The sequence below is a fragment of the Oxyura jamaicensis genome, chromosome 14 (genome assembly GCF_011077185.1).
Source record: "Oxyura jamaicensis isolate SHBP4307 breed ruddy duck chromosome 14, BPBGC_Ojam_1.0, whole genome shotgun sequence".
NCBI lineage: Eukaryota > Metazoa > Chordata > Aves > Anseriformes > Anatidae > Oxyura > Oxyura jamaicensis.
In genome coordinates this window covers 5,219,242-5,247,201 of record NC_048906.1, presented here as the reverse complement: position 1 = coordinate 5,247,201, position 27,960 = coordinate 5,219,242, and the positions used below count along the sequence as shown (strand labels likewise).

Below are 27,960 nucleotides of genomic sequence, written 5' to 3'. Positions count from 1 at the left end.
TCTTTACATATTCATTACACAGCTGCATGACTGCACTTCCTTCCCAGTCCCCCTTTCCTGCAGGGAACAGAGGGCCCAAGACAAAGGGGGGGATTTGGGCACACTCTCCCACACTTTAAAGAAAAAATGTTTGTTATTTACTCAGAAAAGGGGTGGGACAGAGAAAAAGCACTACTGAGGTCAGGAGGGTTTCTGCCACATAGCACCATTTGGTTTCATCGGCTGTAAGGAAGGGACATGCCCGTTTGGGGATCTGGGTCCCCGCAGCACACAGAAGAAAAACCAAGCGTGTGCTAACGTGGGCGCCCCAACACGGCGAGCAGCCAAGAGCTGCCAGCCACTACCTGTCTAAGCACAGTGAGGGGAAAGGTGCTGCAGGGGGCTGCCACGGGGGCTCTCCAAGCGTTAAGGTAGAGCTGACAGACAACTGCTTTTTTCTTCTTGTTTCGGTGTTTTGCTTGTTTGCTCTTTTTCAGGGAGATTCATTTTCAACAGGTACAACTGAAAGAGTACACCTTAGTAGTTCACTGCTGGAGGGACTCCCCAGTGAGAATGGCTTTTGTCCTTCAATCATCAGTAGACACAAGAAGAAAGCAAGATGGTCCTTCGAATGGCCAGCCATGGGAGAGCAAAACCAGCCAACAGTACCAGAGAACCACATGCCTGTTTCAGTGGCAAACTCTATTAAAGTCACATGAAAGTGTTAAACTGAACGCTGAAAATCCACACGTTTGCAATGGAAGAGGCCTATTATGTCAACTTGCACAGTCCTTGCCAACGCAGCACACTGACTAATGTTAATCATTCTGTGTTCTAATTATCTTACCATTATAGCAATTTCCCTGATGATCATCCATTTTTTTCCCCTCCTTTTGCTGTTGTTCAGTGTTTTTCAATGATGCAGGCTGCATGGCTTGGACCACCTCTTTCCCATCTGAGCGTTTCCAAAGAACGTACCAAAGGCTGTGTTATTATCTCTCCCCGTCATTCCTTTGGCTTACCAGGGCATACGCAGTACTTTTCAACAGAAGGAAGCGAAGAGGAGGACACCGCTTTGCCTTGCCACTTCACAAGGCTAGGCACTGAAACAGAGAGGCTGTGCAAACCTCCCAGAGGACAGAGGACTGCCTGCCAGCCCCTCCTAGCCCGTGGTCTGGCCACACGGAGTACAGCAGCACTGACCACGAGGGGCCAGCAGAAACAGCACCCTTGGCATGGCCCAGCTGGAGAGAGACTGCCTCAGTAACTGCAAGAATGGATTTATTTCCTGCTTTACTCCAGAGAGAGAGAGAGAGAGAGGCCAGATTTACCCCGTGGCTTCAATCCCACCCCCAAAGAACGAATTTCTTGCTTTCACAGGGAGGAGATGGAAGCAGAGACACAGGAAAGTCCCTTGAACCAAGGAAGCGATCGGTTCTTTCAACCTCATCACCCTCAGGAACAAAAAGTGACATTTTAATTAGCTTCTGCTACTTCTGACAGACATCCTGGGTCATGCAGAGAAGCTAACTTTTACTTTCTACTCTCATAAAATTTGGGAGTGTGAAAAAAAAAAAAAAAGAGAAAAAGAGAAAAAGAAGCAACCCAGTCCCCTCTTCCTTTTCCCCAAGCGATTCCATTATTTGCACGACAGCACTAAGAATGCATTAGAGAAGAATGTATTCTGCATTTGCTGTGGAAATCTTCTGGTGATCTTATCTGCCTCTCAGTTCAAACTCAAAGCTCAATTGTTTTTTTCTGCCAGTACAAGCAGACTTCAAGCAGCTCTGAAATCCTTTCAGATGGGGAGAGTCACCTCCTCGCATAGAATTTACAAGAGTGAGAGAGATTTATGGATAAACTGAAACAATATGAGGAAAGGCCACAGGGACAACCTACTGGATTCTGGAGGGCTTTGAGTTAACTGTTCCAAGCAGTGAATTCAACATTATCTTGATCTGACTGCCTCGAGAAATAAATACTTCAGAAGGAACCTAGCCCAGCAGCGAGTTTTCAAGCTATCGTTGCATACATCGGAAGAAGGGCATCGTCTCCAACCTTCACACATATCAAAAGGGCTCGGTCTCTTTTTGATCCCATGGAAGCATGCAACATCAGTAAAGAGCATTAAGTTGAACAGAAGAGCCAAGGAGCTGAGACAGCAGAGGATGAAAGGGAAAGGCTCAGGAGGAATATGCTGGTGAATCGACCAGTAGGTCTGTTTTGTAGGACAGCTGGTATTTTTGCCTAGGATGCTTGAGGGAATGGCCCACACAAAACTGCCCAGGTGCAGACACGGCTCTGTCTTCTGAATGGTTAGTGCCAACAGCGGCATCTTACTCAGAGGATATCAGAGACCCTGGGAAAGCAGAAAAGCCAAAAGACTTTGCACTTTCAGTCCCCAAATTACGTGGCCCTAGAAGTCAGTTTCCACCAGGGAACTGTTTTGCATGTTGCACAGTAACTGCTCCATCCCACCATCCACCTGAAAGGGACTGTAAGGAATGTGATGTTGCCACATCCTTCATGTGAACTTCTATGAACCTTTTGGGAGCAGTCTGACAGCTGCTATGGTTGCAGCACCCCCATGGAAGCACCCAGCCTACCCCCTCCATCCATTCTCACCCCGAGAAAATTCCTTCCCTGTTCCGTCTCTGTTCAGCCACCTTTACAGTCCCTCGCATCCCACTCCAAACCAATTCTGTTGAAACAATCTGGGTAAAGTTTCCTATTTTGCACCCCCCCCCCGAAGGCACGGGTACACGTAGGTACAACTGCGTGCATCCTAACGCTTGTGTGCAAATACACGTCCGTGCATATAATCACATCCACGTGCTGTATTTCGGTGTTCACGCTGCTTCACCACAGTAATATCAGCCATAACTCGTGCATATCCTGTACTTCTTGCACACTGAGCATACCAACCCATAAGCAATCCCTGACTCCTAAGGAAATAACCTTGAGGACAGCAACCCGGGATCCGGAGGGAAGGCAGTTCTACAGCTGAGCTCCCCTACACAGAGTGCCTTGCCAACAGCTTTTCACATCCCCTTACTCATAAAAATGAGAAAATTTCTGTAATTACTACTGATTGCAACCGTGGCCGTATTGCACAGAAAGAATGTATCCACTGGAAAAAGACCAAAAGCACACGAGAGGATCTCTGTGGAGATCGTGCTTGCAGAGCAGCCTTTATGTTAGTGGGTTTTCAAGGTTTTCATCCTACCAGAGCCGGAATCACAATGCCCCCTTTTTTTCTAAAGCACCGTCTTTATTCTGAAAGGCCACAATCTGAGCCAAACATCTGATGTTGTGTCCGACATGCACAACGTATTTCAGGGAATTTTTATTTCATTTTAAACGCCCTGCCAAAAATGCAGAGAACAGGCACAGCTCCTGTATTATTTACGGTACGTAAGGCCTGAACGTTGAGCAGGGGAAGCAGCGGTGTTCCTGACGTGCCAAACCCCACGCCTGGGGAAACGCAGAGATGGGACAGATCACCTGGGAACCCACCCGTATTTAACACTGCTGGGCTTTACACACTGCACCGCTCCTTTGCACACGCAGCAGCAGCATCTCACTACTGATTGTTTTTTGAAAAAGATACAGACCCACCCTCTTCACAGCGTTTCACTCACCCTGCCACCCTGGCTGTCTATCTGGCTTTGAAGAGAACAGCTCCTCTACCGAAATTAAGCATCTTTTTCCATTCTACTCTTATCTGTCCTTCGTATCTAGGCAGAAAAGCTGTCAAAAACCACTATTTTTTCTGGTTTATATGGACCTATGTCTTTTTAGAGCCTTATCAAGCAAAAGCAAAGGGAAGTTGAGGCAAATTTTGAAACAGACTGGAAAGGGACCGTATTCAGGGTGCACCAGCAGAGATGCTCGTGCATGGGGCTGTTACTCCTCCCTGCGTGGCCCCTTTCAGACTGCCCTGGTTCTCCCCAGACACCCTACAAACTCTGATCCCTAGCAAAGCTACAGATTGAACTGCACAATGCCGAGCGTTTGAGTGACAAAGGCACATCAAGTTTCCCTTTTACTATGTGATAAAATTCTTTAGGGGAAACCCATTTTCTTTACGTAGTTCTTTGCCTCCAGGCTTCAGATAGGTGCTAGGTCATTCTGGTCAAAGGAAAGGGCTGTGGGATGTGGAAGATAAGGTATCACCATCTCACCGCCCTGAATCCCCCCAGCAGACACCACATTATTCCTCTGAAGCACGCTGCCCTTCCCGGCAGGCTCTGCTCAGAGTATCACCCCATTTTCTCAAGTTCCTTTTAACAGCATTACTGTCGTTGCCCACTCTTCACTGTAGCATGAAACAGGCAGATTTTCCTCCTCCCCACACAGAAAAAAAACAAAAACAAAAACAAAAGAAAACCAAAAACCTGAACTCTGACTTCGTTTCTTTCCCATAATCTAGGTAAGACATCCTGGCCATCTGTCTCTTAGAGACGGTGTCGAGTTTTCCGCATACCAAGCAGCAGAGGAAAAATCCTGCACTGTAACCAGGGTCTCCTTATCAGGAGAATAAAACTGTTGAAGAATATAACTGAAAACTTTGACTTTACAAAGACCAGTGGCAAAAAGCCAGACTATAACAGAAGGGGAAAGACAAGGACAGCATGAAACTGTGACCTATTATTTTGTTTTAATCAAAAGTTTGAAAGTAATTGGTTTGTCAAACAAAGGCTGAAATGATAACAAGTAATGAAAAGCTAAAAGCCAAATACGGAGAGAGCTGTAACTTAAGGACATGGTGTTTATTCATAGAAATCTAAGGAAAAGCACAAAGCTTCTGTAAACAAACCTTTCCATGCATTATTTTCCCTATTTAGCTCAAAACGACATTTTTGTTTTGTTTCTGTGACATCACAGCAGAATTCAAAGCAGAAGAATAATGGAGAATGAAGAAAGAACAATTGAAAACTAATTTGTGCCATCAAATGACTACACAGTAAAACTAGAAAATTATAAAGGGACAGTCACTCTTATCATTTCCTGAAACTTTGCTTCTTCCTTGCTATGTGAGAAATAAGATTAGAGGAGCTGAAAAGCGAAGCCTCTTCTTAAAAAGGTTGTGTCTGCCGACCCAGCCTGGGTTTTCACTCACATTGAGATTCTGGGGAATCAGTGCAATGCTGTTCTTGCGTGGAAGTCATCTGTACTTGCTGCTTACTAATATTTTATCAGCTATCATTGTACGACGTAGGGGCATTTTTTAAATAAAAATGTATCTGACCATTTACCTGTAGCTGAAATTACTCTGGCTCTTCAATACAACGCTAACAGAGCACCACGTCCATCACCGTGCCTTCTGTCCATGAAGGCTGTACACACACAGAACACCCCCAGATTTATTGGCTTAGTGAACCTCCTACCACGCAATAAAATCGTACACAACTTTTAAAACCTCACCATTTGTTCTGCAATAACTGCTCGGAAAGTACGGCTTGTTTCCAAACAGCTTTCTAGTCCCGCAGCAGGGCTTCGACAGCTTCCTGGTGTTTGGCCCTGCACAACACATGCACTCTAGGAGCAACCTCCTCCTCGCTGTGGCAGTATCCTCATCCACATTTTGTGCTCATCGCTGATTTTCCTACTCTAGCATGGATGTCATCTCCAAGTTTGTGCTGCATATACCTGTGGGTGCAGAGACCTTTTCCAGGGGGCCATTTTCCCCTCCTCAGCTCTCTCCCCACTCACCCTGAGCTCCCCATGCTGCTGCTCAGGTAGCAAGGCTTAGCGCAGTGACCTTTTCCTGTTTCAGAGCTGTTCAGGAAATCCAGTGTTCACCCATCCTCTCTTCTGCTCATCTAATGAGCTGTGTGATGCCACACAACTGCTGATATTTGCAGGGATAGCGAAAGGAGTACATTAATGAATTTATTATGGATTTTTGTGTTAAATGTATTATGCAAATGTTAATCAGTTTCTGCAGAACTTTGAGAAAGGTGCTGCATGAAATAAACAGTTCTGTGTTAGCTCTGGCAGTAAAACTTAGAGCTTCAGTTGTTTAATATTCAGTGTACGAATTCCTTATTTTTTTTTTTAAAAGGGCACATTGGTAAAACTTCCCTGCACAAATGTGAATCTATGCAATCACGGTCCCCAGTGTTAACCAACATTAGCAAGTCTGTACCATGCATGTCCTTGCTTTATTAGACATCCACTTGCACATCACATTTATCAGGGCCACAGAGGCCAAGAAGCAGCTTCTCTTTGAACCGCCACAACTTGCTGACATGTTTATGCTTCTCCTCTCCAACCCCAAGGAACATTTCTAATTCCTGTTAATTCTAATAACTGCAATGTTTTCAGAATTTACATGTACAAATATTTGCATAGCCTCGGCTAATTCAGCGCCATGTATTCCTCAAGGCTGAAGTATATTTTATGTATATATAATGATAGAACCAGCGTTGTACTCCTGCTTTACACTGGTTCTGGGACTTCCTCCTATACCCAATCCACACACACAAGATTCAAGATATTTTCCCCCAGATGACAGAGTCCTTCTAGCACAAATCACAGGCTTGTTACAGGGGTAGTTCTTTCCCTGTGATTCATTTGGGTAGCACTTAGTATCTACACTTAGCAGTCTACCACACCAGAGACACCTACACAGCAAAGCAGCTTGGCTGCAGCTTCACCTAACTAGTGCGAGCCACAATGAGAGTGAAGGCATTCCAGCACAGGTTTTTGCTCATACTAACCACTAGACCCTGCTCAGCGACTCTGCAGTGCTGCTCCAGCCACTGGCACGTTACTGCCTCTGCCCCGTTATCACTGCTCTTGCTGCCCATGGTACCGGATTGAGCCAGCCCATGCTGCAGTCACAGCCATCTGGCTGCATGCATGCTCTCAAATGCCTTCAATGTTCCACACACGCACCCCGTACCTGCTAGCAGTCACTGCCAGATACCCGTAACGTCCAGGTTATAAGCTTACAGCGAGGAGTAAAGGCATTTAGGTCACAGGGAGACTGCAGAAAGCATAAAGGTAGCCGCAAATACCTGAAAGTACATTTGCTATGAGGCCAAGCGTTAGGAATGCAAATCCGTGAATGAAATGCCTGTGCTACAGTGGAGCTATCGGGTCAATAACTAGTACCAAAAGGTACAAATTTAACCGAGACAACAGACGTTTACCACATGGGTTTTTTCTTGGTGTTTTGAGCAAAACTGTGGAATGACCCCCAGAGTAGTCTGCCTTTGCTGATGCACACTTGGGCAGATATGCACTTTGTCAGATCGGTGGAGACTTGGTGCAGTCTGTCAAATTCAGAAGATAATCTCTGCCTGTGAAAGAGGAGTTTACTTTTGAAAAAATCCAGCAGGAGTCTGTGGAAAGGATCACAGATTGCTCTCCACCCCAGCCACTTCCAAACGCTCCCATGAAACCCAAGGTACTGGCGCAGTGGGGCAGTACGTTTGTACATGACCTTCTCTTGCAGACCAGAACCTGCACTCTTCTTGTTTTTACCGTGTTTCCCGCTTTTCTCAGGTATCCTATCTTGTAATTAAATCCCTCTGGAAGCACACACAAATCTGTTCCTATGCCTCAGCAAAAGCTACACCTGACTGAAGAGATACAAATGTGGTTTGCTCAAATTCATTTAAGGAAATTCTTTTTTTTCTTACTTTTCCTTCTTTCCCCTTTTTTTTTTTAAAGAAAAAAAAAAAAAAAAAAAAAAAAAAGGCTGAGCTTGACCATCTGAGGTTTTGAGTGAGAGCAAGCTGTGCCTCAGAGGCTAACCCAGAAAGGAAAAGCATCACGATGATCCATGGAGAAGCACCACGAGCATTTGAGAGGTCAATTAGGAAACTTTGAAAGGTTGACAATATCCCTTTAAGTTTTATAACACTGTAAATGATTCATTCATCATTCTTCACTGGTCACATAATGAACAGTTAGACTGTTAAATGACCTCAACTTTGCCTTGGGCTCTTAACTCCAAGCCAGTTACCGCCTGGCCGCCAAAGTCCTAAGTATAAAATGAGTCATTAATGCTTAAAGAGGGGAAACACTGCCTTTATCCACCACAGGGGATCACACAGAACAATCTGCTTGGAGCACAGCTCCCAGCACCCTTTTGCTGCTCCCTCAGAACAGAGGCACAAGGTTACTCTGGATGTCCCAGCATATTCATCGTCCATGGGCGTTTGACTCCTGGAAGAAAATGAAATAAAGCAGGCGGCAGCTGTCCTTGCAGAGCCTCTTGCATGGGTGGGACCTACACAATGGGTCCAATTAAAATAACCTAAAGCAGACAAACAGGACAGAGCCTGCAGACACCCACTCTATTTGTACCTAACTTCGGCAATTATATCAGATATTCTTACCCCAAAAAAAAGTGCCTGCAAAACTCACCTTTTTCTTATCTTTAAATTATTACAGCTACAACACAACCAGCAGGGAAGTCGACAAGTGGTTTGTTTTAATTTGTGCAAAAATAATCAATTTAAAACCTGGAAGAAACTAAGATTTAATTTAACCATATTAATATCTTAAATTGTAAAATGGTCGATAACAATAGTAAAGTTTGACATTTAGAAAGGAACTACTGTACATGGATTAATGAACACCTCTGAATAAAGTCATATCAGCATGGAACAAACACTCCCACAGTACCTCTTGTGGAGTAAGTTTTTCTCAGGCAGTTCCTTTGTGGACACTGGAATTCAGTCCCTTGTTGTAGTTCCAACAACTAAATTTAGCCTAAATACCAGCTTCTGGCTGGGGAACATTTTCTGATGGGTGTCCCCCATACCACATAGACCTGAAGTAGACCAAGCCTTAGACACCTCATTTTCCCAAGCAGTTCCATCTGAAATGTACTAGGGAGAACTCGAGGTCACAGAGCAGAGCACCCTCATCCATCCTGACACTCCATCCAAAACCGAACTTTGTGCAGAAACACCCAGTGGGATGGGCAAGCTCAGCTAGCAGAGCCAGCACAGCACTCAGGCTAACCTACCTACAGTGCTGTAGTGCTCAGGGGAGATAAAACAGCCTAAAATGACACTGCTGTGTGTCGTACAAACACACTTCTATTTTGTTCTGCTTCCGTATTAAGAAACACTGTGTAAAAACCATGTTCCCCTCCTGCTGTGTAAGGTGGTTTTCAGAGAGGAGCTCCTACTTGTAGCTAACCAGTCAACAACTCCTTTCAAGCCCTGAGGTAATGGACAAAGCCAATTATTGCAATACGTATGAATAACATCGCATTTTTAGGGCTGTTGCTGTTACTTCAATGACTGGCAGGAAGGCTAAAGACAATTAGTTACTGCTATGTTTATGGGCATCACAGTCACAAGCTGATCAGCTCAGAGCCCATGCCAAGCCCCGAGCCTTTCACACAGCCAAACCAAGGGGCTCAGCAAGTCTCCAGGGTCCTTTTTTCAAGCTTCCTGGGACCCTGCTCAGATTGCTTTCACTGCCAGCATCCACAAGTGATTCCTTTTACTCCAAAATTAGCACGAAAATAACAGCTCTATCTATTTGGCCTCATAAATATACATGTACATGCACAAAAGGATGAGGATGCTAGCTTGGTTATGGGACTAGTGACAATTTCCAAGCCCAAACATATCTCAGTGTAAAAAAAGCACCTCCCTGACTTTTATCTATAGAGATCCACTTATCAAACTCAAACTGGAATTTCATTTTTCTTACCAACCAGCTGTGAACAAATTACGAGGCCTTCTAACTAGTCCTGCTCCTTTGCCAAGCATATGGTTCCAATTAAGTGAAACTGCAGCTGATTTTAATCAATCTTCCTTGAAGCAGCCGAAGTTGAAGAATCTCTTCTCCTTCAGCTCAAAGAGCAGAGAGCAGGAAAAGCAGGAGCGTAGTATTTGCATAAGGAACACTTCACATCCGCTTGGTTGCCTGTAAACACGAGGCTCCTAGCAGTAAGAAATGCTAATTGAACACTCTTCACAAGTCTTTCCTTCCACTTTATCCAAAAAGCACTGATTTGATCAGTCTCCTTCGTTCCTGGCCAAGCTGCACCACCAACAAGGGAAGACGGTCCAAATCATTTCGGACAACTAACAAACCAAAACCTCTCACGGAAACCTCAGCAAGCCTGCCCACCACAGACCAAGCAGTAACAGCACGTTTTCTTTCCCAGATTAAAGACTCAGTCTTTTTTGCTTCATCAGAAGACAGTGGGGAGGAAAAGAAAATTGTCTGGTTAAACCCTCTCTTTTCACATAATACTTGAATCCCTTTGCTGAGCCGCAGTTCAGATGTTATTCTTCAGATAATGTCCTGGGTGAGGGGGGAGGCACCTCAGCAGGGTGTCATTTCCCTACAGTCCAAACATTTCTCGTGTTTTTGTAATCTGAGGTTTTTATTAGCAGTAAAGACCTGACCAGTGAGTAATATCCATGCTAAAGTCTTTATACCAGTGAAGGAAAATCAATGCAGCCTACAGCTAGGTGTCAAGAGCCAAGGGGTTTCGGAAGAGAGGGTGTGTGGAGGTGGAAAGCGCCTTCAGCCATAATTCAAGCTGTCCCCACACAAGCAAGGAATACAAAGAGATGTCAGATGTTATATACGCTGCTGCAGATAGCTATCGGTAGCTCTGTTTCTTTATTTGCTAATTCTGAGCTCAGGGAGTGTGAATCACACGCCTCTCTTACACCAAAGTGCCTACTGCTATCGGCAGCCAAAGCTGAGATGAGCAAAAGCCACGTGCCAGTACTGAGCTACAAGAGGCCGTGAGAGGCGGCAAACCTTTTTGAAATCCTATTCCTTTCCACACATCGGTGCAGCCAAACCTCGACGGTTTTTATTAGGAAACATTAGCTGTATGCCCTTCGATTTCATTCACCGCACACGGCTTTGTGAATTCAGATTTCAGTCCAGTCCTGTGTCAAGCAGTCGAAGCCCTAATTCTAAATCCTGCCTCTTCCAAATTCCCTACTTTAATACAGCCTCCCCATGCATCTTCCATTCAGTAGACAGTTCCAGAAAGTTAGGTTTATTTTAAAAAAGGAACTGCAGATAAAGATTTGTCAGAAATTGGCCTCTTCCTACCTTGTTTAAAAACACCCTCTACTTTCTCTTACACTTTTATTTGACTTGATGCCCTGTTTTCCCATGTTTGTAACTTCAATCACCTTTCTATTCACACACAGAAATCACAAGAAAATTTTACTGAAGTTTTTCTTACTTTATTTTTCCCTTTGTGATAAAGGGAAGTTATTTTAACCCATAATTTCCCAGTGATTTCTTTCAGAGATAGGAATAAATCACATCAGACTAGCAACATTTTAGTGACCTTATCTCAGCGTATAATAATATCCTTAGTGTATTTTCTCAGCATTGATAAAAGAGGTGAATTACTAAGCTTATCCTTAACTTAGTGGGTTCCCACTCCAAGGAACTGTTTTCCAGCATGTATATAAAAAAACTCACTCCAAGCTTGGCCTGTCAAGGTATTTTATACGCCAGGTGAATAAAAACCAGGCAAGCTGATGTTTTGTCCTCTGAGGAGTTCTGAAATCTTGACCATTCAGGCGGGCACACACTGATCAATACTGACATTTTAGCATTCAACTTACATATTCCTATATTTATGTTCTCCTCTCTACTCCTCCTCCTTCGGAGAAGCTGCTTTTGGCAGCCACCTCTAAGATCCAAGTGGGAAACGAGGGAGGAGAAGAGCATCTTGTTCCCAGCCTATCACCACATTGCTTTTTTATGCTGCAGAAGCTCAGCTGTCCAAATGGCAGCTGATGCTGATGACCACAAGGCAGAAAATTAGCAAGACTACACTATAGCCTTTGGACCTTTCCTCTTTGAATGTGAGCCTTACAACACTTGGTGCTTTGGCATCTCGAGAGCAGCACAGAGCATGTCTCAGCATCAGGAAGAAAACAGGGAATTCCTCTGGTCAGGCCCCCCCCCGGCAAGCCAGCAGCCATGGTAAGACGATGACTGCAGATTAAGTATGACTTGAGTGAGTTGTAACCTGTTCTGAAACCAAAGCTGCTGCTGTGTATTTTGGAGACCTAAGCATCCAAACACCAGCCCAAAGCTTTCATCTCCTGATGACTGAAACCCAATTAAAGGAGAGCCAGGTGACAGGTTTCACACTAAACGTGGCTCAGCAGAGATGCTCAGCAACTCTTAGCTCCTTGCTTTATCAAAGCTGTCACTTCCCCTGTCTCTAGAAATTGGTAATAAAAAAAAAGATTTGATTCACCTCTAATAGGTGTCAGGATACAATCAATGGTCTGACAGAAATCTGGGTAATTTCGAAACTACAGTGTTTTGTTTTGTTTTTTTTTCCAGGAACCAATTTACACAAAAATGGGGGGAAAAAGAGAAAGAAAGGAAAATTAAGAGAATGAAATGCTACAATGCTGAGCTGTTCAGCATATCAGAGAGAACAGCAGGGAGAGAGAATGCTGTTCATAGCAGGATGGGCTGTGATTAAACAAACATGCACAGGTTCTTGTTTGCCCCAGCACCTTTCAGACAGGAAATGCTATGAAAGCTTGAAGAAACTTCCATGCTCCTCCTCTGCGCAGGAAAGCTGTTACCAGCATCAGAGCAGGCTGAACAGACAGTCCACTTGACTGTTGTGGGCTCCCTTGCCCTCCTTCAGGGAGGGTGAGACTTCACTGATCTTTCCAGAGTGAAAAACTGAAGACCTTTTGCCATATAGGATGGCACCTACCTCAACAAATGGTATAACACCTGCAGTAGCACAGCAAAACAAGCACACCCCTTCATCCTCCTGACTCCATGCCTCTGGCCTCTCACTGTCTGTGCTCTGGTGACACTGCCATGTCATCTTCTCAACAGCACTGATGCTTCCAGGATTAGAAAATTACTGTCTAATGATGCCACAAACTGGTGGTTCTGGACAAGCATATTGAAAAAACTTGATGTGTGTGGTGGAATTCAACATCCAAACACTTCAATAACACAAAGATAAAGCTGTATGGGTGCATTTTGCACAGGCTTCCTAAAGCACCTTGCCCAGACTAAGGGAAATCAATGTGCATGTTGTAAGGTTCAATTTGGCAATCTGCTAGAACTGTATGGACTGCATCAGGCTCTCCAGCCACTTTTTTTGGACGCCCAAGTTTCCTACCTGCAGAGTTAGCTTCTCCAGTTTCATTTCCAGAGATCTGTTCTCCTCTTCCAGCTTGCTGCGTTCAGCTTCTAGCTCCTCAATTTTCATCCTGCAGAGGAAAGGCAAGATAATAAACACTCTGTCTTTGCCCAGCCTCTCTACAAATAATCAAGTAAAAACTGAGATCACAGACAGTGGCAGATGATTCCTGTATTCAATGTCACAAAGCTATGCTACTGAGATGTATCTTTTAGCAATTTGCTTGAACTAACTTTGTACAATTAAAATATAATTTCAAAAATACACAGTTAAAATACACAACTTGAATATAAAGCAGATTTAACTTAGATACTTCCTGAGAAGAGAGACCGAGTCTAGACCATCATGTTCAATAACCACCAACAGCTAAAATCTCCATGAATGTGTCAAATCTCTTTTTGATCTGATTTATACTTTTGGCCTTCACAATGCTCCTTGGCAGTAAGTTCCACAATTTAATTATGTGCTGTATGAAAAATTAGTTCATTTTGTTTTATACTTCACATGTGATTATTTCACTGAGCGCCTGTTAGTTCTGCAGTGAAGAACCGTGAATAATTGTACCATGCTCCCCTCTCTGTACCACTTTAAAAGCCTCCCTGTATTATTTCCTGAAGAATCTCAATTTAGTCTTTCCTCACATCAAAGGCTTTCCATATTTCTGTTCATCTTTATTGTCCTTCAAGTTCTATATAAACTTTTTGCTATGGGAAGAGCTAGAATTACAAACAGCACTCAGCTGTATTCAGTAGTATGGGGCTGTTTTGGTCTCAACTTGTTTTCTAATAATTCCTAGTATTCCTTTTGTCTTTTTAACCACTGAGCACTTCCCTGATATGTTTAGAGAAATGTTCACAATAATGTGAGATCTCTTTCTAGAGTGATAACAGCCCTTTTACAGCCCACTATTGTACAAGTAGAAGATGTTTTTCATACATCCGTGGGTTTTGTATTTTTTTATCTTCAACCTCACATCTTATTCTATCAGGTAGCACCATAAGATTCTCCCGAAATACTAACAGCCTAATAACCTGTATATTTTCATATTACCTCAAACTCTATCCCCTCACTACTCACAAACTTCTTTTTGTGTTGGACAAGTCCCCAACAAAAACCATTCTAAGACCTAGTGGAAAACCCCCTATATTGTGAAAACTGAAAATTTATTCCTTGATTTTCCATCTTTTAAATGTGCATGACATAAAATAATGGAAGAAAAATGTACCAAGCTTCCCAAAACAGAAAGATACAATCTCTGGCCCAGGAAATCCTGGAGAAAATGCAATAAAATCTAGGAGAGCCTTCCGACAAAGTACCCCCCCCCCAGTAGCTTTGTCCAATTTGCATGGGCATCCACTACTGGCCATCAATGCAGACAGTAAACTGGGACGCCCTCTGTGATTTTTATATTCTTAATAATCCAACAAAGAACCTTCTTTCTTATTCCAACAGAGTAATGTCTCTTTGAGACCTTTGGCTCGAAGCTTTTTGAAAGGTCAAACATATTATATCAACCATATCGGCTTTAGCCAAATGATTGTTGAATCCTTCAGAGAACTCTATCAAACTTGCTATGCAGGAGAAATTATTGTAAAAAGTTCAATATAACATTTTTGCTTGAATTTAAGTCCAGAGTACAAAAACTTTAACTCTGCTTTGAGAACCTCACCTTTCTCATTTTATCTTCTTGTGATTAACTGCACAACTAATACATATTAACATCGATCTTTGCATCCAGGTTTTGGAGGATTCTTTACCATAATCGTTTTTAAAAATTAATTATCATGCTTGATAACACACACTTTTAAACGATCTAAATTAAGCTGAAAATCTTTGCACTGTGACAACAAACAACATGCCCATCTGCCAATATCCAGGAATTATACAACAGAAATTTCAGGTACGAGTGAGAAGTCGTCTCTCCTATTAACCAGGCAAGAGAGGGAAAGGCTACAAACTTTTCCACAGAAGCTGGCTGATCTACAACATGTTCAGCACAGAGATGTCTCCTTTATAAATATGCAGCTTGAATTACTTAAATTATTTGTAAGCCTGACCCCTGCTGGTAATGTTCAGATATTATTAAGTAACATCTTTTTTCCCTTTTGGAAGCTTCTCAGACAAGTGGCTTTTAGCACTGTGTAGGCCATTAAAAAAGATCATCAATAATTTCCAGAAGAGGCACAAAGCTTGCAGGGATGGAGGATGCTGAAGAAGCAGGAGACTGAAAAGGTCAGAAAAAATGGAAATTCAAAATGGAATTAATGCTTTTAATGGCATGTTTCTAAATGGCTTGCAAAGGAGGCCACGAGAACAGCAACGCTTTTTTTTCTGAGGAAGATGAGCACAACAGCGCCTGAAAGGTCACAGCCAGACACAGGACTCTCATCAGTCCTTTCTCCATACTTGACAAGCTGGATTTTAATTTAGAACAAATTTCTGCCCTAAATGGCTCCCAAATAAGCTGCAACGCTGTTATCTGCCTACAAAACTTCTCTGGACGGAGGTTTGAGCTCAGGCCTCTGGTGTGCCCTCTGAAATCACCCACAGCAATCACCAGAAAACACCTGGAAAGAGCTGAGGGACAAGCAGGCCATAACAAGGGGAGGTTTAATTCATTACATTTTATGGCATTTCCCTGCAATTTTAAGATTTAATTTTGTTCCTGCCCTCCGTTTCTCACCCGGGCACCAGCAGTTTCGTGCCCTCCCCAGAGCACGTACTTCATGGCCGGTAGCCTCGGGGTCGGCAGACGAGGCTGCCTCAGACAGGAGGACCTCCACGCTGCCTCCACACCACTCGTTCAGAGAGAAAGCTTGCTGCTTCCTCTGTGCTGAGGTCCAGGAACATTGCCGTAACCTCTTTGTGCCAGGGAGCTTTTTAGGACTCACTAGTGCTTTCACTGCTTAGCCCTCTTCTAACCTATTTTTAACGCCGTTAAGTGTCCTGGATCTCCAGTGGGATAGCATTAAGAGCCATTAGGAAACAGTTTGTGCTATTCTACCTTTGCTTTACAGCCCTCGGGAACACTCCCCAGTGGCAAAGAAAGAGAAGCAAGGGAAATCCTATCTATATATAAACACAGAAACGCATTTGCAGCTGGTGGTTAAGATACGGCAGTCAAATATTGAAAAATATTTACTTGCTTCACACTTGAGTTTTTCATTTAGGTAAATTCAGGTACAGGGCCAACCGTGTACTGCTTCTGAATGATGCTCCGGCATCTATAGAGGCAGCCTTAGTCTGCATGCACCGTGCATGCTCTCTGTCCAGGGACATCTGCAGCAAGATATGTGATGCTACTTTATCATCAATTTGCATGCCTCCACTTGTTACATAGGGGAGTTACTTTCTGGTAAAGAGAACAATCAGCGATACGTTCACGTGAGAACAACAAAAAAGAGAGTACAGCGACATCTGGGTACAGCATAGCCATCTATCAACTTAACGGCTGGCCCAGAACAAATGCGTGAGCTCATTTTAAAAGCAGCCTTGTGGCATAAGGAAGGAAGAAACATCAGTTACTTTCTAAAATACTGTCACCGTTCTCAACTTTAACGACACAGGGAAAATTATTCAGATCAATTTCTGGAAAATTTACCGACTTATTCTCCATATAGTGGTTTGAAAACGGGAAAATATTTAAACTGTGAAAAAGAACTCTTCACATTTCTGGGAGACTTTTCCTGCATGAGATGCAGACAACTTAACCCAGAGGTAAAGGCTCCAACGACAGCCATCTCTGCAGCCTTTTGCAAGATCAGATGTAGAATCATAGAATATCCCGAGTTGGAAGGGACCCATAAGGATCATCGAGTCCAACCCCTGGCCCCACACAGGTCTACCCAAAAATTCAGACCATGAATTACTGCAAGAACACAGATAAATTGTCATTTGCTCAGACTTGCAGATTTTCCCTCTTCCCAAAATTGAGCTTTATGTTGCCTCCACTGCATGTTTCACTGTCCCACATTAGAAGAGGGAACACACAGAAAAAAAACACAAACCTGCAGCTTCAGGTCTACTGAAATGACGTTTGTGAGGATCAGGAGACATCACACCATGTGTGTTCAGTCTGTCCAAGAAGTGTTTCAGGGGTAAGCAATAGCTGTTGGACAGCAAATGCCAGGCTGCTTGCTTTTCAGAAGGAAGAAGCAGAAAATAAAAAGAAGGGGATACTCTTTATGATTTTTCATTAGCATCGAGGTACTTCCAAAAGTCCCTTTCAGTCCAGGTGTTGAACAGTGCCAACTCGCCACCATCACCTCTCTAGCTTCTGTATTTGTTTTTAACATCTGCAGATGTGGTACCCGATTGCCTGTAGAATAGCATGGGCATCGCCGATAAGGACATGTCTTGCAGAGGCCCCATCTGTGAAGAGGACATGGCCATGTGGAAATGCTGCTGCTGAACAAGAAACTACTGAATGGAGCAGAAAATGTATGTGTTGGGAAGATGCTATTAAGGGATCCAGATGGCATTGAGATGGTGTTAGGAGCAGAGCAGACAGAATTCCAGCAAGTGTGACTAATAGGCATTGGCAAGGACATGAATTTCTTTTGAATTACTGTAACTCTACCCAGTCACCAAATCCACAGAAAACATTTAGGATTTACTGGGGTTGTAGTTTGACAGCAGAGAGAAAAAGTTCAGATTTGTTCCAGATGAAAAGGTCCTTCAGCTGTTGCCACTTAAGTCTTCAGCGAAGTTTCTTTTTTTAAAAAAAAAATAGATTTCTTTTATTTATAGGTTCTGAAATATTAGTTCCTGCACAGCTATCACCTTCCCTCTAAAAGGTGTTAATGCTTAAATGCTCTCTGCTTCGCTATATCCCACAGTACATGAACTCAAGAGTTTGACCACTTTTTCTTTTCATAACATCTGCAGAATATAAACAAATGTGATTTCAGAGGGAGCTGCAAGAAGTGTGAGAAATGACAGCACTAGCACCAGCTTTTATTGTCTCTTCAGAAACGATGATGGTGGGAGAGAGTTTCACATTTAAAGTTATAAAAGGTCTGACGAAAGAGCACTTTGTTCTCAAGAGGAGGAGGAAAAACTGATGAACTCTTTCAAGTCTCTTGCTGAAAATTTACTTTCCATACTAAAGAAAAATGAGACAAAAGTATATTTTTAAAGGCTCTCGTTCACTCACAGGAGATGAATACAGATTCAAAGGATTAATATGGATTTTTTTCCCTTTATATGTCTCCTGCTTTTGTTTTCAGAAGTTAGCTCCTAACCACAGGGTGTATATGGAAATGCCTGGAGGCTCACAGTCCATTCCTGTTCTGCAGACCCTTCTTGCTGGCTTCTACTGGTTTTCCTCTATTTTTCACATTCCTTCATGACAGCAGCTAACTGGAGTGCTTGGGCTCAGGCCAGACACCTCGTCCTTAGGTTAATGGGATTTCAAAGACCACAATAAACTACAGAAACGAAAATAGCTCTGTCAAAATTTGAGGGATTTCTTTCCCCACTTTCCAATTTGTAAAGTTTGTACTCTTCTTCCCCCTGTTTTCTGCCAGAATTCATTTCTGGTTGCAGCCTGTAGCTGGAAGGGTGAGCGGTGGAGCTCATGTTGCTAGCTTCTCCTTAGCAGCTATGTAAAATCCAGTAAACACTTGAGGCCCGTGATGACACAGCAGGAGGGCAAGAGCAGCAGATCCAACCCTCTGCATACTGATCTCTCTTCTCTTCCAAACTCCTCCGGTTCTGTCATCACAGCTACCCAGTCTATCTCTGCTGCACAGAGAGGGCGCATCCAGCCGTGACACGTGGAGGGTTCTGCCATGGACCACAGAGAATTATTCCTGAACCCCAAACACAGGGGGAGAGTTATCCCCCTGAGGTACCATGTGTTGCTTTGACTAGGAGCCTCTTCTTTGAAGAGTGAGCTTGGCCCAGGTTCATGTCCAGCACACAGAAAATGCCAGAAAGACAAAATAAGGCTGAACTATACCCTTTGACTGCTTAAATCTAGAATCATAAAAAAACACTTTCCTCAGACTTGATTCTGACTGCAGAGAAATGCGCATGCTATTGAATGCTGTGTTTGAGAGTTTGAAAAGAGGCCTGAAGCAGCCAGAGTAACCAACACATGGAAAATGAGGAAGAGCTGGCTTACTAGCCTCTGAGCAAAGACAGCTCCAGCTAAAAGAGAACACTTTTTCAGTCATTTACTGCTAGAAACCAAGAGCTGAGCAGTGACAAGGGTGATTAAAAACAAACAAATGCACGCTTTTAGAGCAGCTTTGTAGCTAAATGACTAGCATCAAGGCTTGGGACAAGTATTTAAATCAGCCAGTCTACCGTAACAACTAAAAGTGGTTCAGTAAAAAGCAACAGAAAAAAAACAGCCCGGAATTAGATCCGGGAACTGTGGTTTCTGTGCACCCACGGCCCCTGGGGCATGCAGTACTGAAATTGGAAAGGAAAGACAAAATATCACTGTGAAACGATTCCAGAAGCTCAGCCTCTTTGATTAAACAGCCTTCAGTGTGCGGCTCAGGACTGGAGTACAGCTCCACACCATTAACAGCTTTACGAGGAGCAGGCTTGCGTTTCTGTCATACTTTGTGTGGAGGCTTTGACACAATTTCATGAAGGAGGAGAGAGATGAGATTAGTATCAAAGAAATTCTTCTAAAACAAAAAGACAGAGAGAAACATTATCTAGAGGGCTTTAGGGCTACCATAAGCAGTACCTAACACCACCACACCGTAACAAGCAGGTACTTGTCAGTTCTTCTTGCCCTTGCCTGGGAAACAGATTTTAACTCAGGACAAAGTCAGACATCTCTACCCCACTGCCAAGAGCCTCCTGCAATATGCAGTGACCCCAGACGATGTGGCAACCCAGCAGTTTCCCCCCACATACTCTGTCCCTGAAGCTACTCAGTAATAGATGGCAAATGCTGCTCAGTGGTGATAAACACTGACTGATGTGTCTCGGAGGTGGAAATAGAGACTGAACGTCGCCCTGCATGAAAGGGTGCTGCAGCCCAAACCAGCCCGGGGAGGGAGAGACCTCGGAGCTGCTGCAGAAATGTTCTGAAAACCTTCAGCTCCCAGAAGACAGCAAACAGGATGCTGGCTTTACTGATAGAGAGGCATAATATTAATCAGGAGTGACGGGTTTAGTGGTGCTGAGGAGGTGCCGAACACTCCTGCAGCAGTATAAACAGCAGGTTTCAGAGGGTCTGCTGCACCTCGGCAGAGGAAAAGCCTGAATGAGCTCAGGTCAAACATCCACAATAAGCAAACGCAGATGGAGCCAGGTTTAACCTCCCCAAAAAAGGGAAGCCATAGCATATTATCCTCTACCAGCACTCAAACACACAATAGAATAAAAAAAGAGAGATGTATGCCTTGGGTCTTCAGAACTATTACACCACCCTGAGGGAACTATATTCCAGGAGTGAGTCCCTATGATTAGGTTTATAGCCCTAAAACTTATTGGAATAGCTTAGCTGAACATGTGTTATTTTCAAACACCTTCCCTCTGCTATGGAATTGGGCTTTCAAAGACGTAAAACAAGCTCCAGAGGCAAGGCACAAGAGCAAAGTCATAACACACGGGCCAGTAATTTCTGCTTTTTGCAAGATTCCACTTGCTGCAAAATCTAGCTTTCAGTCCTAAGAGGCAGTAACACTTTATAGTGATGGAGCTGAAAATATAAAAGAATTAAGAAGAGAAACTCCAGCCAAAGTCTTACATCAGCCAAGAATAAAAAACTCAGCCTGTCAAGATCTGATTTGCTCAGCTTAAATAAAAGGAACTTTATTAAACATTCAGAAACAGATGAACTTTTCCGTGCTCAGTATTTATTGTGTCACCTGCTTTGGAATGGAAGCTGTAAATGCTTTAATAAATACATGGAAAGGTTGTCTAGCTTCACCGTAGCTTTTGTAAATGCTCACGTATCCTCTGCTGAAACGCCGTTTTGTAACTTCTCTTTCACTGAATCACAACAGGTTCCCCTCTGCCATCTGCAGCAATGCACTAGGGGAAACGTCCCTCTTTTTATCTCCGGTGCTACACGCACATCAGTATTACAAAAGCTCGATTCTAAACCTCTTCACACACACGCCAACAGATCCTATATTTACAGTCCAGATTCAGTCAAAATAAACAAACAGCAATGCTGTTTCCACAGGGAAGGAATTCAATAGGGGGAATAGTGATGCAGGAACCAGTCTTAAGAATTACCTGAGTGCAGGAGACCCCAGATAGATTAAAAGAAAAGAGTCTGCAGACTCCTAAAAGAAAAAAAAAGCTTATGAAGTATCTAAATGCAGGAAAGATCGGGGCTGAGGCTTTCTGTTAATGCTTCACGGATTTCTTATGTCCATAAAAGCTATACGGAAAGTAAAAAGTGTGCTTAGGAGGAGAAATACTACTTCAGAAATACAAGGAAAACACGTTCTGAGCAATGTTACCTTGCTGTTCCCTGAACAGCAGGCAGCCTATGCATACAGGCAGTCCATACGCATATACTTTTCAATGCACTGCAGCATGACGACATCCTGTATCTGGTGCTCCACCATAATGGCAATAACCACAGCAGACAGGGAGAACAGCTAGAACTTCTCATCATTAGTTCCACTGAAAACAGTAAAATCTTCCCAGCTTTCCCCTAGCTTTGCCTACCTGAGTGAGTCAATCTCCTCCTTGGTGATGGAAGTACTTTGTTCAGCTGTGCACTCTTGAGACTTCAGGGCCTTCATCTCCACCTCCAGCTGCAGAAGAGAAAAGGCATGAGTTCCTCCAGTGCTAAGGGAGGGGACCAGAGACATGAGAACAGCATTCCTTTGCTAGAGGAAGGAATCGTGACACCTTGCACAGGTCAGATACCGACTTGTAGCACAACTTCACGTGTTGAATGCCAAAACCTCAGCTAATCCTGCTTCCCTCTGCGCTCCCTTTTGCCTTCCTCAACATTTTCTCCAAAGTAGATGAGACACAAAATGTTGTTTGTTTTCTAAGCAAAGCTTCTGTTTCTTCTTTGGAGATTTCCCCAACCCATCTCTCACGGATAATTAGATGCAGAGAATTATTTGTGTGGTATTAGGAGCTCTCTGGTACCTGAGATTAAGTATTGACAGTTCAACCTCATTTAGCATCAATTCCTCCCATAAAAAAGGAACCACAGGATTATGCTGTCTTGTCCAGGACGACTCTGACACACACACATGGAATCAAAAGCACTGGGGAATATTTCCAGCACTTTCCAATATACATTTGTAGCTCAAGCTGCTCAGGTAGATCTGGTGGAACGCAGAAACGATAAACAGTAATACTTTCTGCCTCTGGCCTTGTTTGGGAAGGAACTCGCACGAAAATATTCCAAAACTCAATAGACATGAAAACTTCTTACCCAGACTCAACCAATCTCAGGTCCCCTGGCTTATGGAAACCTGTACCCCTAATTCAGCTATCAAGACAATGCACAGATGAATAAACAACATATGCTACTTGTTTCTAAACCTCTCAGAAAGCAATTTATTATGAATGATAAGCAGAGAAATTACCTAGTGTATATGGAACTTCTATTCCAGCACCTTCTCCCAGCTTAGACCTCTTTCTCACTCATCGTTCAGGTTTTGGACTTCCTTGTCATCTGCCTCTCGCAGCTGATGACTAACTCCTCTAATAAATCTACGGACAATCCAGCCCTAATTACAGATGCAAAACTTATGACCACAGACAGCTCAGTATCAGAGAAATAATCCATCAATATATCCTTCCTTTCAACACTGATTGGTTGAGAAAAATCCCATCGGAAAGGGAAACTTTGCGCAAAGGCAGAGAGAAATTCCTGTTTGACAGGGAAGAGAAGCATATTGACACGTGCAGGCATGGTGCTGAGCCAGAACTGAGATTTTGACATATTGCCTCTTTGCCCTTCCATGTTTACCAGAAAAGACAGACAGAACATGGCAGCACTGTTAGCAGGAAATGACAGCAAAGGGAGGGTTGCGTTATTCTCCTCCTCTTTCTGACAGGAGAGCGAAGAGAGAGGGTAGAGAAAAGGTTTTAGCCAAATTTCTCGCTGGCACCCCAAAGCCCTGCATTCTCCCTCTGCTTGTCAAAAGGCAACCAGGAAGAAAAAAAATAAGCAAAGGCCCACCTGCATCATCAGGCTGTACAAATGTTAATGTATATTAACTGCCTGATAAGATTATCACAGCCAGAAACGCTTCCCTCAATTTTCTGATTACTGAGCTTATCTCTCCCAGCTCAGCCCATCACAGATGGCTGGGGACAACGCAAGCGCTCCAGATAATTCCAGAAGTGTGAATAAAAGGTACCAGGATGAGGAGCATGCTTCATTTCCAACCTACTTCTAGTAGGAAAACACTCATCTTATCTCTTGGTTCCCACATCTGCTGAAGGCTGGATGTGTTTGCTGTTCGAGTTCTCTGCTGCTTTCTGGACTGCGTGTGGACAGCATTTGAGGATGGACGGGCTGGTAAATATGCCATTTATCACAGGCTAAGCGGGCTCAGCCTGGAGCCCAACCACCACCTGCGCTCCGACGTGGGCAGATAAATCACTGCTGCCTTCCCGGGAGAGAGCGGGGAATGGAGGGGATGGGGCCAGTAATGTGCTGCTGCGATCTGGGGTGTCAGAGAAAGGGAAAAACGGAGTGTGCAATGGGAAAAGGAGATGGGAGACTGAACGCACAGATGTTGAAGTGAGTGCTGCAGTGACAAGCATCAGAGCACGTCTTGCTTGAGATCCAGCAGTGACAAATTAGTGCCAGTAGTGGCATGATGAGATTCTGCTGGGTTTCTAAGAACAAGCAGTTCAAGAGAACGAGGAGGGAAGGGAACAGGGTCTGTAATGGCATATTAAGCCATTTCTGTGTCTTCCCAATTTTCGTGTGCCATAACTACCTGGACTGGAAATCTGATGTCCCTGAGGTGAGAAGAGAGAGGAGGGCACGCTGTGAACTTCATGGAACAAACTGGCTCGGATGGTTCAGCATGGACACAGACCTGCTTCCCTGAACTGTGACTAAAACTACCGGAGAGTTTCAAGTTCAGGCCAAGGCACAACGTCACGCCATAGCAAATTATTGCCATTAAAATCTCATTAACCTTTTATGAAAAACAAAGAAAGTAAAACAGTTAAGGTATTAAATATTTCATTGAAAAAAATGTTGCTTGCTTCTTTTAATTATTAGGGTTTCAGCAATGAAAACATTCCTGCCTGTCAATCTCACAGAGGATATTAAAAATGTTATTTATGCCTTTTTCAGGGCAAAAAGAATGTTAACTGAGATAAGTTGAAGCAGCTTATTGTTGGGATCCAATTCTGCTTTTCTGAGGGCAGCACAGTGCAAGCAAAAAGGTCCTCACAGAATAAGAATGAAGAAAACAGCAAAAAGGGCAAAAAACAAGGAATCCCTTACTAAAACCTGATTCTTGCTTGCAGTTTCACCTACGGAACAGCACAAGCAGGGCATGTTCCCACCAGCCTCTGGGCAGACCCGACACACTTGCCCCAGCCTGGTGCTGTGTGAGCCACTGCCACCTCCTCCGGCAGGACATTTCCAGTGCTGCCCGTGATGTGGTCAAGACAGAAAGCAAGCGGAAAAAAAAGCAGCAGAACTGAACAAGGAAAATAAGCAACAGGAAGGCAGTACCAGAGAAGTACAAACCCATACTCTGCACGATTTTCAGCACTTTGTGCAAATCTAAGAGGTGGGGAAGTTACTAAGACCATTCCCTACGACACAGGCTCCCAGGACAGCTCTTCGGACCGGGCAATAAACATGAAATCACACAGCGGTGGCAAAGTTTGTCCCTCTCTGTTCACTTATCCTCTTGGTATCTGTGGCAAAAAATGGCCTCAAGAAAAGATACAGAATGGAACAGTTTCTTATTTTTTCTGCCTAATTCCCAACACATTCCTTTTGCTCAATTAATTTCCAGTCCCAGTCTCACTTGTTTACCAGCTACTGCCTTCAGCGGGCATTTTCCGCTTTTTGGGCTAACTCAACATCCCTGTCTACACTCTTCCAGTTTTTATCAACAATTTTACGTAGCTGGCTGAGCTAAACTTTTATTATTTTGAACACATTAAGCCAGTAGAATCCATCACCCAGTAGAGAAAGAGGCTGCTTAAATTACCGCCCGATGCTCTGTTCCCCCATTCAGTACCAAACAACCTAGGTCGGGCTCCGATCCTCCTGCTCCCTTTTATATTGATCTGGCTCTTTTAACCAGCATGGAGAGCAGAGGGAGAACATGTTGTCCCCTAAAACTCTTATTCTGAAAACTGCACAAGAGGGACCCACAACTCTTGCAGGAGCCTCAGGGTTAACATCTTCCATGATCAGCCCCCCAGTGACAGCCCCACTATTCAGAATGTATGAGCAGCTTGAAAAGAAGCCAAGCTTTCCCCAACCTTTTTTTTTTTATTTTTTAAAGTCATCCAAGGTTTTTATGACACTGGAAAGGGCAGAATAATGAGTAGTGTCAGAGCCCATGACTCGTGAATAAAACACATAAACAGGTACTTAACATTTTGACTATGCAATGTTCTCTTTTCAGAATACACTGGAGCCTCTTGCTCTCAACCTGAATTGATCCCATTAATCCAGAACCTCTTCTACTCTTTCACTTCATAAACATGGATTTCAGTTCAGCTTCATTGCTGCCAATCAAAAATGATCAGGGCACATGTAGCATATTGAATAATTTCGGAGTGACCACGTGCACAAACAGTCCAAAAGGTGAAATGCAAATACTTTTTCCCAAGCAAACACTGTCATTACTATTTACAACCCAAGAAGGAGAGGAAAGAAGAACGTGGATTTTCACCTAGTGTTTAATTAAATGAAATATCTTTCTTCTCTCAGCCTTACTTTGAAACCTGCCTGGACAGGATTTCAAGATGGTGGTTCTCCTCCAAGTGTTAATGACATAGCAAACACCCACAGCAGCGTAAAAAATGTGTTCCTCTCTCGTTTTCTCTCCTGTACGAATTATTTAAAGACCTTTGAGATGACAGGAGAAATATAAAATTATAAATTCATCTCCTGACAGCTAGAAGAAACAGAGCCTTATTTTAGACATCAGATTTTCTTGGTGTATTTCTGGCATTTGTCATTTCTGACCCCTACCTGTCCCCTCCTAAGCACGTACCCTGTGTCTCCGCAGCGCCACAGACCCACTGTTCTTCCCCCTTGATTCCAGCAGTTCCTGAAGACAAGCGTTTCCAAAGCATCCTGCTCACCCACTCTCTACACCCATCTTCAAAACGGGATTTATTACAGACTTAACTTTCTAAATTAAACCAGTCACCCTTGTAAACCGCATTTCCAGACTTGTAAAAATTGGACCACACCACGCAAAATAACGACCAGCGCTCTGTCCAGGTGCCTCATTTTAGGTAGTGAGATTCAAAAAAGTCTCAGTCTAAAGTACTTCAACTTTGCATGCTGTGAAAAGGGCCGGTTCTTTTTTCCACATCGTGTACACGTATTTCGTAGAACACACGCTGGAAACATATAGCTATTACTTGAATAACGAGCGAGTTTTAGTGAGGGGCTGATACAGCAATCTTATCCTGATGAAGTGTGTCTGCACATCATTCAGCCGTCTTGGAACTGCAAAAAGCAGGAAATGCTGAATCTATTATAAATGTCTAAAGGTTTAGTTAACAATGGGCTGATGCAACGTCCTTTGAAAGGCCTTCCTCAGCAAAAGAGCTGATTTTAAAAAGCGGAGATAAATAGGAACAGAATTGCATGGAGCCACCATGGAAAGGTGAATGGAGAGGTTGTGTTTGACTACAAGTCTCAACACAATTTACGAAGCTATTTAAATACATAAATATTTAAGCGTACGAAAACCAAGCAGATCTGGGAAGAGCGTGTGCTAAAATAGACCAGAACAGAGAAATAGGACCCTGAGTGTGACCCCGTAATGCTGAGGTTTGAAAACAGGCACACTACCTTTCCCCTGGTGCTCGATATGCCAGTAACTCCAGCGATGCTATTTGTGCATCTCTCCAAAGGATGCAGCAGTGACTAAGGATCTTGTTTACCTCTCTTCCCACAAGCAAGTATGACAAGCTTGGTGACCTCCTGATGTCTACAAACCTACAAATAACGGTGTCAGGACAGAAATCCAACATACATAAACACCACTGAGCTTAATTTCAGTGTCCAGCAATACTACAAGGTAGTAAAATGGCATGCTGAGCACTTCCATTGATCATTCTGCTCAGCAAAAGCAGTCCCACCTCTTCCCTGCACCCAGCGCACCGCCTGCTGAAGGGCTGCTCCCTTATAACACCTGCGGAGAAGCACATGTGGGGAGAACGAAGCCTCGCCAGATTTCTTAACGAAATGCGCCTTTTTCTCCTGTAACCTAACTCTTCTTCAAAGAAATAGGACAACACTTGCAAAGTAAAATACTGCTTGTCATTTAGAAACAGGCTAAGCAGCCCGGGATTAGTTGGTGCGTTTTCTTAGGCAAATGAATCCTTGATGCTACCGTAGAACAAAAGCAATAAAACTGAAGAAAATCAGATATTCAATAAAAAGTATTTTAGAACCACCCATTTCCCGCTTGGTTGAACCAAAATAATAAATATATCTTTTCCTCTTTAAACAAAGGCTGGCTAGCTGAGAGCTGCCACTCTCTATGGGTGACCCAATCTGTAACAAACCTGGCGTGCTTTTATCACTGAGGAGACGGGGCTAGCAGCAAGCTTCCAGCAAACAGTTTCTTAAAAACGTCCTCATGCATATATATCATTGTAGATACACACAAACTGGGAAATGGACATATGCTGACTTCTGCTGCTCTCCAATA

The 27,960-nt window shown here is 43.5% G+C and overlaps 1 protein-coding gene across 4 annotated transcripts in view; it reads right to left on the bottom strand.

Annotated features, from left to right (window-relative positions):
- Window positions 1-27,960, bottom strand: part of MAD1L1 (mitotic arrest deficient 1 like 1) — a 349,790-nt gene that overhangs the window by 140,145 nt on the left and 181,685 nt on the right. For all 4 annotated transcript variants that reach the window (XM_035339410.1, XM_035339411.1, XM_035339412.1 and 1 more), the window contains 2 exons: window positions 21,779-21,867; window positions 13,106-13,196 (listed from right to left, as the gene is read on the bottom strand). In XM_035339410.1, the coding sequence (XP_035195301.1) occupies window positions 13,106-13,196; window positions 21,779-21,867 (180 nt within the window). The remainder of the gene's footprint in view (window positions 1-13,105; window positions 13,197-21,778; window positions 21,868-27,960) is intronic.